Source organism: Phyllostomus hastatus, unplaced genomic scaffold (assembly GCF_019186645.2).
Source record: "Phyllostomus hastatus isolate PE091 unplaced genomic scaffold, TTU_PhHast_1.1 phas_scaffold_182, whole genome shotgun sequence".
Classification (NCBI taxonomy): Eukaryota; Metazoa; Chordata; class Mammalia; order Chiroptera; family Phyllostomidae; genus Phyllostomus; species Phyllostomus hastatus.
The window spans coordinates 29,644,089-29,654,349 of record NW_025334013.1 but is presented as its reverse complement, the minus strand read 5'-3'; the positions used below and the strand labels follow the sequence as shown (position 1 = coordinate 29,654,349).

At 54.1% G+C, this 10,261-nt stretch overlaps 2 protein-coding genes and 1 pseudogene across 3 annotated transcripts; all 3 read right to left on the bottom strand.

Annotated features, from left to right (window-relative positions):
• Nucleotides 1-71: 71 nt before the first annotated feature.
• ATP6V0B (ATPase H+ transporting V0 subunit b) lies at nucleotides 72-3,311 on the bottom strand. Its single transcript, XM_045859086.1, has 8 exons — nucleotides 3,121-3,311; nucleotides 2,331-2,379; nucleotides 2,027-2,110; nucleotides 1,823-1,900; nucleotides 1,560-1,629; nucleotides 1,397-1,448; nucleotides 1,064-1,254; nucleotides 72-367 (listed from the first exon to the last, which is right to left on the bottom strand). The coding sequence occupies exons 1-8, from the start codon at nucleotides 3,185-3,187 to the stop codon at nucleotides 341-343; spliced, it is 618 nt and encodes a 205-aa protein (XP_045715042.1). The 5' UTR covers nucleotides 3,188-3,311; the 3' UTR covers nucleotides 72-340.
• A 2,966-nt stretch (nucleotides 3,312-6,277) lies between these two features.
• Nucleotides 6,278-7,389, bottom strand: LOC123832270 (annotated as a pseudogene).
• Nucleotides 6,278-9,995, bottom strand: DPH2 (diphthamide biosynthesis 2). 2 transcript variants are annotated; one of them, XM_045859907.1, is made up of 6 exons: nucleotides 9,675-9,995; nucleotides 9,342-9,454; nucleotides 8,860-9,083; nucleotides 7,948-8,631; nucleotides 7,688-7,864; nucleotides 6,278-7,607 (listed from the first exon to the last, which is right to left on the bottom strand). In XM_045859907.1, the coding sequence occupies exons 1-6, from the start codon at nucleotides 9,819-9,821 to the stop codon at nucleotides 7,483-7,485; spliced, it is 1,470 nt and encodes a 489-aa protein (XP_045715863.1). In that variant the 5' UTR covers nucleotides 9,822-9,995; the 3' UTR covers nucleotides 6,278-7,482. The 2 variants fall into 2 exon arrangements, with proteins under 2 accessions (XP_045715863.1, XP_045715864.1); XM_045859908.1 differs by lacking the exons at nucleotides 8,860-9,083; nucleotides 9,675-9,995 and having other exon boundaries at nucleotides 9,342-9,420.
• Between the last annotated feature and the right edge of the window lie 266 nt (nucleotides 9,996-10,261).

The following is a 10,261-nucleotide window of genomic DNA, read 5'->3' as shown; positions in this document are numbered from 1 at the left end:
AGGTGAGGCCTGTAGGCCTGTTTACCCTTAGGCAAAAGGCGGTGAAGGAGGGCAACAGAATCGACACTGGCCCAGACAAATACCACATTTATTTCACAAACACTGCAAAGACGGGTTGGAGTGGAGGTGGGGCGCAGGTGCACAGCTGCACACAGTCATCAGCAGCCTGCTCCCCACACTGAGGATCCAGTCAGGCAGCGCCTCCAAGTCAACAGGCAGCGAGAAGTGAGTGCAGGGAGGGCTCAGAATACCAAGCCCTGTTAAAGGGACACAGCTCCAGCTGTCCCAGGAAAACCACAAATAAATAAGAGTGGGGCACGGCCCCACCCATACAGATCATCTAGTCACCCATCTTCACTCTGGAGGTCTGCAAAAGAAAGAACAGAAGAAATCAGGCAGGGACAGAGGAGCAGGTAAGATGGTGACAAATGACTAGAACTAACAAATTCATGGTGGGATGGACAGATAACAACAGATGGGTGGCTGAGCCAGAATGGCATGCTGTGACAGACACACACAGATGGACAGGGACAGCCAGACAACCACAGCTAGGCTGTGGGACAGACAGGTGGACATATGGACAGCACCAGTTGCCAAGAATTAATCCAGCAAGGTACCACAGTCACCCTCAGACCCCCAGGCTGGTCCTTGGTCACAAACTCGCACACTGTCGGACAGGTGAGACACACAACTCAGACGTGCTGTCCACAAGGGCACACGCAGGCCCTGCTGACCAGCGTCAAACACACTAGGACAGGCTGATTTGAACACAGACAAGATCCCAACCCAAGGAGACAAAATAACAGAACAAGAGGAGACTAAATTAAACATACAGACACAAAGCAACAGAGAAAAAACACGACAGTGTGTTTCCAGATTAGAAACAAAATTAAATCGAAAGCTTTGAAGGGGGGAATCAGAGCATGGGAAGAAGGTGGTAAGGCCGTTCGGGGGTTCTGTGGTTGCGGGTGGAGACGGGAGCACTGCAGCAGCTCCTCAGGGAGAGGGTGAAGCTGGGTCAGGGACTCGGACAGAGGCCCCCCCACCGCCCCGGATTCAGCACCTGAAGGATCGCCACGATGACCCCGAAGAGCCCGATGGCACTGCCGAAGATCTCCACGATGAGGATCTTCACGAAGAGGCTGGGGTTCTGCGCATCAGCCAGGGCAGCCCCACTGCCCACAATGCCCACGCAGACTCCACAGAAGAGGTTCGACAGGCCCACTGTGAGGCCGGCTCCAAACATGGAGTAGCCTGGGGGGACGGACAGGGAGCACTGAGGCCAATACCAGCCAACGGTGCAAAGTAGGTGACAATATCAAAATGAGGCGTCTGAACTGGGAGCGGGAGGGGGACAGCAGACACCCCAGCTTTTTACCTTTACGCACCAACCTACCTGCATGATAGTTTCGATGGCCGATGGCTTTGGGGTCAGTGGCACTGAAAGGCTGAGGGAGGCAGAGAAGCAATCAGAACCCACCCTCTAGCCTCCTCTCTGCCTTCCCCAAGCAATGTCTGTAACACGCTGGAACAGATGCCCAGCCCCCCGTCCTCCGCACCTCCGCCATGTTGCTGATGACGATTGCCATGATGATGCCGTAGATAGCCACGGCCTCGCAGAAGATGATGCTGGTGGAGGGGGCAAAGGGGGTTGAGAGGAAGAGGAGATGAGAAAGAAACCAACCTGCCTCCTCAGAGTCCCCAGCCCCCTCTGCCCCGCTAGCACCCCACCCCATCAGGGGGCTGGTCAGAAGAGACTGTCGGGTCAAACAACCAGGCAGCTCTCAACGCGGCCAGTGCTGACAGCGGGTCCCTACCTTACCTGACCAAGTTCTTGGTCTTGATCCTGGGGGCCTTCACCCCTCCCCCAATGATGGAAGAGCCAGTAATATAGATGCCCCTGGAAGGACAAGAAACTAATGAGCATGGGGTCAACCTTGTCAGTGCCCTCAGGGTGACTAAGGACCCAATGACACCGCCTGCCATGACTCACCACACCCCCCAATCACACCACCCCAACACTCACCACGCTGCCCCAACCACAGACAGGGAGATAGCCAGGCCAATGCCCAGGTTTGACCACATGAAGGGGGAAGTCTCTGTCAAGAACCTGGTGTGGAGACAGGGACAAAAGCAATTCAGCCTTGGTGGACTCATCCCCCCACACCTGCGACCCCACCAGTGCTGGTTCTTCAAACAAGGGACTTCATGTCTCCCAAAGGTCCACACCCCAGGCAGCTGGGGATGGGGTGGAGGAGGGGGCTCAACTCAAAGAAGGAAGGCTGCAGAGAGGCAGCTCCTGGGGGAATCCTCACCGTGCCCTCCCTTACCATGCCACATCAAAGCGGAAGCCCAAGTCAAAAATGGTGTAGCAGATCCCTGCAGCAGTGAGAAAAAAAGGCGTTAGGGGCTGCTCTCTAAAGAGAGAGAAGCTCCGAACGGCACGTGAAGTTGCTGCCCAACTGATGATGGGCTACCTCCTCAAAGGTCTGCCTGCACCTAAGTCAACAGGCAGTTCTCAGGCTGTCCCCTCCCCTCCCGCCAGGAAATCACGGCAGCCTATGCGGACGCCTCTGCTCGGGCCTCCACGATCTGCCACTCCCTCGGTAACGTCTCACTCAATGACACCCTTCCCAGACCGAGACGTTTCCCGGGCGGCACTCGCAGAACTGAGCACCCAGGCGGAAGGGCGAGGAGGGAACCTCTGACCAGACTCCGCCGGATGCCGCCAGCCCAGTCTGCGCCGGTTTACCCAACAAGCCGCGGGCGGGGGCAAGGGGGAGCTAAAGGACCGGGGAAAAAAGAGGAACTGGACAGGTCGGCTCTGGAGCAAGAGAGACGACAGCCGAGAGACAAGAGCGAGGCGGTGACGACAGAAAGTGACCAGGGCTGCTTCCGCGGCCCCCACATACCCCCGCCCGCGCCCTTCCTCAAGCAGCTGGAGATTCGCGTCTCCTCTGTCGGGGTCAGAGGCCCCGAGAGGCGTGAGGCAAGTCCCGGAGCCCGGGGTACAGAGCCCGCAATGGAGCCCAGTATTCCCGGGACCCCACGTCCCCGATGGGCTCCAGACCGGCCAGCTCGGCCCCGAAGCCGGCCCCGCCCGCCAGGGCCCGGCCTCACCCACGACGATCATGCAGGCCCAGAAGGCCACGAAGACCCCGGAGTAGAGGAGCGCCAACCCCGTCATGGCGGCAACGACGGCGGGGCCCGGGTCGGTGGGGACAGAGCAAAAACCACGTCCCTGCGTCCACCGTCTGCCCCGCAGTCAGTCTGTCCGCCCCGCACCGTCACCTGACTCGCCCACGTGACGCGCCAGCACCACGTGACGCTGGGCCCGGCCCTGTGACCTTGCGGTCCGGTACTTGGCGACACAGGAACTCTAGCCGCTGAGGCTTGTGGTTGTTGTAGTCTCGCGCTTCGGAAGAGGCTCCGGCGCCCTTCAGGGACCTACGACCTCTCACCGGTCCCTCTGGTCTCCAAGGCCGATTCTTCTCAGCCCCGACGCTCCGCCCTGCTTTACACCGGAGCGTGCTCGTCAGCCTCCCCTGTTTAGCCCCCCAAGACACCAAGGACCCCACCGGTGTCCGCCCTCTCCTTCCTTCCCAGTTCCGCTAGGGTGTCAGCTCCAGTCCTCAATGTTTCCTCTGCCCGAAGCACGCTTCGCAGTGCTTCACTTAGTCTAAGGCCCGGCTAACTAACGTCTACCGATCCTCAGAAACCATTCTTCCAGGAAGCCTTCCCTAACCCCGAGACCAGCTGGTGTGCTTGCTCTGGGCTCCCCCTCTGCCCTCGTGATCTTCATGAAACTTCTGCAAGACCTTGTCACTCTCCTGTTTGAAATGCCCTAGTGGCTTCCATTTCACCCTCAAACCCATAGTCCTTTTAATGGCCTAAGTAGGCCTCTCTACCAATGCCCGGAGTTCATCTCTGTTACTCCCCTACTAACTCATCTGGCTGCGCTGGCGTCCTTGCCATCCTTGAACATACCACCCCCACCCCGCCCCGCTCTGGCCTTGCACTGGTTCTCTCTGCTTCTCCTAATTATCCATGTGGCTCACTCTGGAACTTCCTTTCGGTCTTCATTCACCTTCTTCAAAAGGCTTCCCCTGATCATCCTGTTTAATGTGCAACCCTCCTCCCTAACACTCCTTTCCCAGCTTTGTATTTTTCCATAACACTTACCACCATTTAGCATGCTGAGCGTTTTTGCTGTCCATCTCTTCCCCACCCATGAGAATGTAAGCACCTTGAAAGGATTTCTGTCGACCTCACTGTTGTATTCCCAGTGCCTGGCACACAGTGGGTGTTCAATACATGTTTGTTATTGATAGTTACAAAATAGTCAAGGGCAGGTAAAATACAGCACAGGGAATAGTCAGTAGTATTGCAGTAACTATGTATGATACCAAGTGGGTACTGGAAGTATGGAGGGCACACTTGGCAAAGTATGTGGCTGTCTGACCACCACGCTGTACACCTGAAACTAATACAAAATATTGAATGTAAGCTGTAATCAAAGTTGTTTTATTATTACATGTTGATATGTTTTTGGTATTTGTTTTAAGTTATTGAAATTAAATGTACACAAAATAACATACTCATCAGCAACATTATTTCTATTCTTTTAAATTCTTTCCAGTTGATAGACAACATCTGCATTTTAATTGAATTTTCACCTACAAAGTATTTAATTTCTACATATTTACTACTTAAACATCTTATCATAAGTATTTGTTGAATTTACAAATATATATTTATACACATACTTACCATTTTCTAAATATCTTATTTTGTTCATATCTGTTGTTTTTTGCACTCAATGTTTAACTTTTCTTTCAGATGTATAAACATCTATACATATATTTTAAAGATGCTTATACTATTGCAATATATATCTTCTCAATTGGTTGATCCCTTTCAGTTTTTTAAAAAGGTTATATTTATTTATTTTTAGAGAGGGGAAGGGAGGGAGAGAGGGAAACATTGGTCAGCTGCCTCTTGCTTCTTGCACGCTCCCAACTGGGGATCCGGCCTGCAACCCAGGCATGTGCACTGACTGGGAATTGAACCAGCAAACTTTCAGTTCACAGGCTGGCGCTCATTCCACTGAGCCACATCAGCCAGGGCATCCCTTTCAATTTTGATGTATGGGTTCGCTATAGAGTAATATACATTTTAATATATTTAAAGTTGCATCTTCTTTCATTGTTTTCTTCAGGTATTTATGGTGTGTCTTACATTTTAATAAAGATTTAATATTTCAGTTGTAAAAAGTTTGTAGACTATGTGTCTGGTGCCCACCTTGTCCCGACTGCCATGGTCAGTTTACAGATTTCTCTCTACCAGCAGACGGGGCACTCCCTGAGGGCAAGGGCCACGTCCCCCTTGTCCACCTCCTTCTCCAACACCCTGGACAATGCCAGTACGCCAAGATTCTCAAAAAAGATGGAGAGCAAAGAAGTCGCAGGCCCTGGCCGAAGCTCAGCTGGTTATCATCATCATCATCATCATCCCAATATGCCGAGGTTGCAGGGTTCATTCCCAGTCAGGGCACATAAAAGAAGCAACCAATGAATGCATAAAGAAGGGAACAGTAAGTTGATGCCCCCCCCCCACCTTTCTCTCTCTAAAGTCAATAAATAAAAAATTTAAGAAAAAGAGGAGTTGTTTGACTTCAGCCCCCTCAACTTTTAGGGCCTGACAAGTCCACTCTGCTTGAAGCAGCCACCGTGCTGGTTCGTGTCTGTGTTCAAGCAGCGTGATGCCTTTGTCCCACCGTCCTTCTCACTCCTCTCCTGATCATTTTTCTTTATCATTGTTCAAGTACAGTTTTCCACCTCTTCCCCCCACCCAGCCCAATCCTGGTAATTTTTTTTTTCCTTTCAAGAGGTTCAGCTCAGGCACCACCCCTCTGGGAAGCTTCTTTCGGACTCCAGCTGCCCCTGTTGGGCTTCGCTCCTCACACAGAGTAACGTCTCACTGTGTGGTAATTGCCTGTTTCACCACCTCTCCTCCAAATTACACTGTGAGGACAGGAGTCCAATCAAATACGATTCAAATCTCCACTCACGGGGCCTGTGCGGGAGCTGCAGTGTTTGGTGAAGAGAAAGAAACAGAGGTATCTGGTTTATTCAAGGTGCTGTGGTCTCCCTGAGAAACGCATCAGAGCCAGTACAGACCAGCAGTGGCTGACAGGACTTCCTGTGACGACGGAAGTGTCCACAGCCGTGCTGTCCTCCCGTATGGCTCTCTGAGCAGTGAAATACAACTACTATGATTGGGAAAATGAGTTTTTAATCTTAATGAAGTTACATTTATTAGCCACCTGTATCTAGTGGCTGGTATACTGGACGGCACGAGTGTCGACCGGTGCTTCTCAGCTTGGGGCAGTATTGCCCCCACAAGGCACATCTGTCGATGTCAGGAGACATTTTTGGTTATCACAGTTGGTATGCCACCAGCATCTAGTGGGTGGAGACCAGGGCTGATGCTGAACATGCTACAATGTACGAACAGCCCCTCACAACAAAGATTTATCTGGCCCCAAATGTCAGTTGTACCAAGGTTGCGAAATCCTCGTCTAGACCATCTACAGCCTAGAGGCTTCAGGAAAGCCCCAAATCAGTCCCCGTCAGTCAAACAACAGACATTTACTAAGCCAGGACAAGACAGAGCTGGATCCTATCCCCGGTGAGGGGCTGTCTGTGCTCCCCACAGCCAGGCTCTTTCAAGGATCCTGGTAGAAGGGAAAGGTTGCTACAGGGAACACTGAAAGGTCTTAGCAGTGATTTTTTTTTTTTTTTTTTGGACAGATCCTGCCTCAGGTTTATTTGTACAAAAGCATGGAAGGATACCAGCTCCATGTAGACAGAAGCCCAGGGGTCACTCCAGCCTTTCCATACTCACATAGGCAGATAGAGGCCTCTACTGTGACTGGAGCTACCGTAGGGGCCTGGGGACCTTTAGGAGCCTGAGCCGTAGCTGTAGCCACAGCCTGAGGCTTGGTTTGAGCCTTGGCCTTGGATGTTGGCCAGCAGAGCCTGAGACCCTTGGCAATGCAGGCATGAGCACGTTTCCCAAGCTTGGAGTGAGCGATATAGGCAAGTGGATTTAGTGTGTGGTTATCATTTTTGGGGCTTGTAGGCTTGACCTCCTTGGGCTTTACAAGGTCCTCAACAGCCTCAGCACATGCGCTCCTGGCTTTGGCACTGTTGACCTGCACCATCTTCAGGCCCTTCTTGTTGTGCTTCTTGGCAAAGTGCGTGTTCATCTGGAACTGGGGCTTACTCCCTTAAGAGATTCATATCCTTGTGATCAGGGTTTCTGGGTGGCATTTCCATGCTACTTTCAGGACTGGTTGGGCATGGTGTGGTTCCTAGATTTGGCCATATTTGCACCCCAGCCCGCAGCTCCTGAGTGCCCAGGACTGAAACAGTTAGCAGTGGTTCTTAAGTCCATCTGTGCCTCTGGCCCCACATGGTATCAGCTGCTTCCCTCATCCTCATAGGCGATGGCAATGCCTCGTCTTCCACTCACGGCTTCTGTCACTGGTGTCTGACCCAGTTGAGGCTGCAGCCCTTGCCAGCTCCGCGAACAAAGAAATGAGGCTGCAAAGGGAGAGGACTGAGGCTCAGTGGGCTGCATCTGGGGGAAGAGTTCAGATGGAGTGGAGATTCAGCACACTTACCTGCCGGGCTGCTCTCAACCAGCTCCAGCTGAGGTCTCGGCGTCAGGGTGGAGCATGCAGGATCATTTGATGACTTCCAGGCAGGTGGGGGTCGGAGCTCCCCAGTAATGAGTGACACATCTGGTGTGTCCCACAGTTCCGATTCAGGTGGTGGGAGAGGCACGTGGAAAGGAGAGCCTAGGAAGGAGAAAGATGATCCATACCGGCTCTTGATTCCATTCCCCAAGAGTTTCCAGCTCAGGCAGTGCCCCACCACTCACCTGGCAGTAAGTCAGCGTAGTGCGTGAGGTGGGGAGCCAGGCCCAGAGATGGCCAGGCAGGGTTGCAGGCAGCCTCCAACTCACACGGTGACAATACAGGCCGGAAGAAACCACCAGGAGGATGGGGAGCCAGGGCACCAAGAGGACAGGCCAACAGCACAAAGACATCCACCTCAGGGAAGTTAGCAAGCTTGGGAGGTGTGGGCCGCCCCAGAGCTAACACATAGCTGCGCTTGCCGGCAGCCCGTGTCAGGTTCCGCAAGTGCGCCAGTGCCTCCCGGTGTCGGGCCACTCCCAGGGTGCCCACCAGCAGCCCCACCACATGAGCATCTCTGGCCCTCTCTACCAGGTATCGTCTGCGTGCCCTTAGCCGCCCAGCCCGGGCACCTTCATCACGAGTCCTCCCAGTGTCTGGGCAGCAGGAGAAGAAGGGTCGTTCTGGTGTCCAACCCAAGAGCAGCCGGCTCAGGTCAGGATCGAGGTCAGGGTCACAGCTGGCCCCAGAGCCTCCCACATAGAAAGCACCATACTCTTCCAGACGCCTCCCTGGGGCCAAGGGGAAGCGACGCCCAAAACGCTCCAGGGGTTCAGGCTCTGAATTGAGGGAGCCGTCCGGCAGGGGAAGAGCGGGGCTGGAGACAAGCAGGTCCAGGTACCGTGGGCGCAGCAGAGTGGCCAATGCCTCTGGAAGAAGGAGGTGGTGCGGGGTTGGGGCCTGGCAAGGCAAGAGCTCCCCTACTCCCCAGAAGACCAAGTGGGACCCAAAACCAAAGGCAAAAAAATACAATAAAAAAAAAGCAAAAGCTGGGGTCCAGGCCATATCGGGAACTCTGTGGGAGTGTGCTGAAAGGCAGGAATAACGCACCACATAGCTGACCCGCCCTCCCTGCATGCACAGGCAAAACCCCTCACCCAGGGCGTGGGCGCAGGCCGGCTCACTCAGCAGCACCACCGGAGCTGTCGGGTCTGGGTTCTGGGCCTCAAAGGCTTTGGCGCAGAGCTCCAAGGCCACGGAACGCTGACCAAAGACGAAGGCCACCGGCAGCGGGCGGGCTGGGGGGCTTAAGCAGGCAGGGCCAAAATGTACGAGGGCCTGAGCTCCAGCTTGCTCAGCACCCAGCACATCCACACAGCAGCTGTTGGGGAGAGCCATTAGTTAAGAGGGGTGTCATCAGGAAGAGCTGCTGTCATCAATGGGAAATGTGATCAGTGAAGAAGGTGATATTACAAAAAGACACCGTCGCTGAGAGGAGCTAGTCTTAGGAAGGCAGTCATCAATCATCGTCTAAAAGAAACACAGCCTTTAGGGGCAGATGCCATCATAAAAGGGAAACACCACAAGCCCTGCACCCCTAGGTCTACCCTACACTTCATCCTGAAGCTCAAGTTCACACCTGCCATAGGCCGTGTCCCCCAGAATGAACATCTTCGACCCCGAGGACTCCTCCAGTCGTGCAGCCACAACCCCAGCATCTCCCAATAGCTGGTCAGGGAACTGCAAGGCCACCTGTAAGCATAAATCAGAGAGTCAGAAACGGCATCTCCTTTCCCACGGTTTCTTCAGGGAAAACCTTCCTGGAGTCCCTACCCAACCAACCTTCAAAGACCCTCCTCCCAGAGGAGCACCTCCCCCACTCCGCCACCCTCACAAAATTACTCCAAGATCTGGATCCTCTGGGAGACCCACCCCCAGAGAAGTGAGCCACTCCTCCCTAACCTGCCCTCACCCGTTGACACCCCAGGTCGCGGACAAATCCCACAACTCGCTGCAGTTCGTATACTCGGTCCAGGTCCTCAAGAGGAGTGAGCAGCCCAGCGGACCCCGCTTCCCGCTGCAGCGCTGCCTCTGCGGGACTGCTGAATGCAGACTCCATGAGGCACAGCTTAGGTTGGCAGGAGGCAGCAGGGACCTCCCTCGGTCCCCGCGTCCTCAAAACCAGCCCTCAATGGGTCAGAGTCGTTTGGTGAGGGCGGGGAGTTAAGGATCAGTCAGTCCACAACCCGTGGGCCATCCCTCCGCACACCCAAACTCCCAGATCCTCACGACACGTGAGCCAACCGCAGCTCTGCAGCTATTACTTCCGGGTTTGTAAGGCAGGCCTGATAGTAATTGTACCGATTGTTAACCAAAGCGGCTCCCGCCCTTCAACCCGCCCCACGAAACGGCTCATAACCAATGGCTGGCCTCAGAGCCCAAAGCTAATCGGAAGTGCTTCAGGAGGAGGCGCGGAGCCTTATGGGTGTTGTAGTTCCCCCGGCCCTCCTCCCCAGGAGCTGGGAGTTCTCAGGTTCGGCCTGCTGTGTGCCCTCAGAA

Bases quoted from the DNA above. Each gene is read 5' to 3' on its own strand.
- DPH2 (XM_045859907.1), bottom strand. From the start codon at position 9,821: ATGGAGTCTGCATTCAGCAGTCCCGCAGAGGCAGCGCTGCAGCGGGAA. The intron at 9,455-9,674 runs GTGAGGGCAGGT...TTATGCTTACAG, and splicing joins GCGACCTGGGGTGTCAACGG to GTGGCCTTGCAGTTCCCTGA. The intron at 9,084-9,341 runs GTGTGAACTTGA...TCTCCCCAACAG, and splicing joins GGGGACACGGCCTATGGCAG to CTGCTGTGTGGATGTGCTGG.
- ATP6V0B (XM_045859086.1), bottom strand. From the start codon at position 3,187: ATGACGGGGTTGGCGCTCCTCTACTCCGGGGTCTTCGTGGCCTTCTGG. The intron at 2,111-2,330 runs GTAAGGGAGGGC...TCTCCACACCAG, and splicing joins TTCCGCTTTGATGTGGCATG to GTTCTTGACAGAGACTTCCC. The intron at 368-1,063 runs GTGCTGAATCCG...TTTCTTTTGCAG, and splicing joins TCATCGTGGCGATCCTTCAG to ACCTCCAGAGTGAAGATGGG.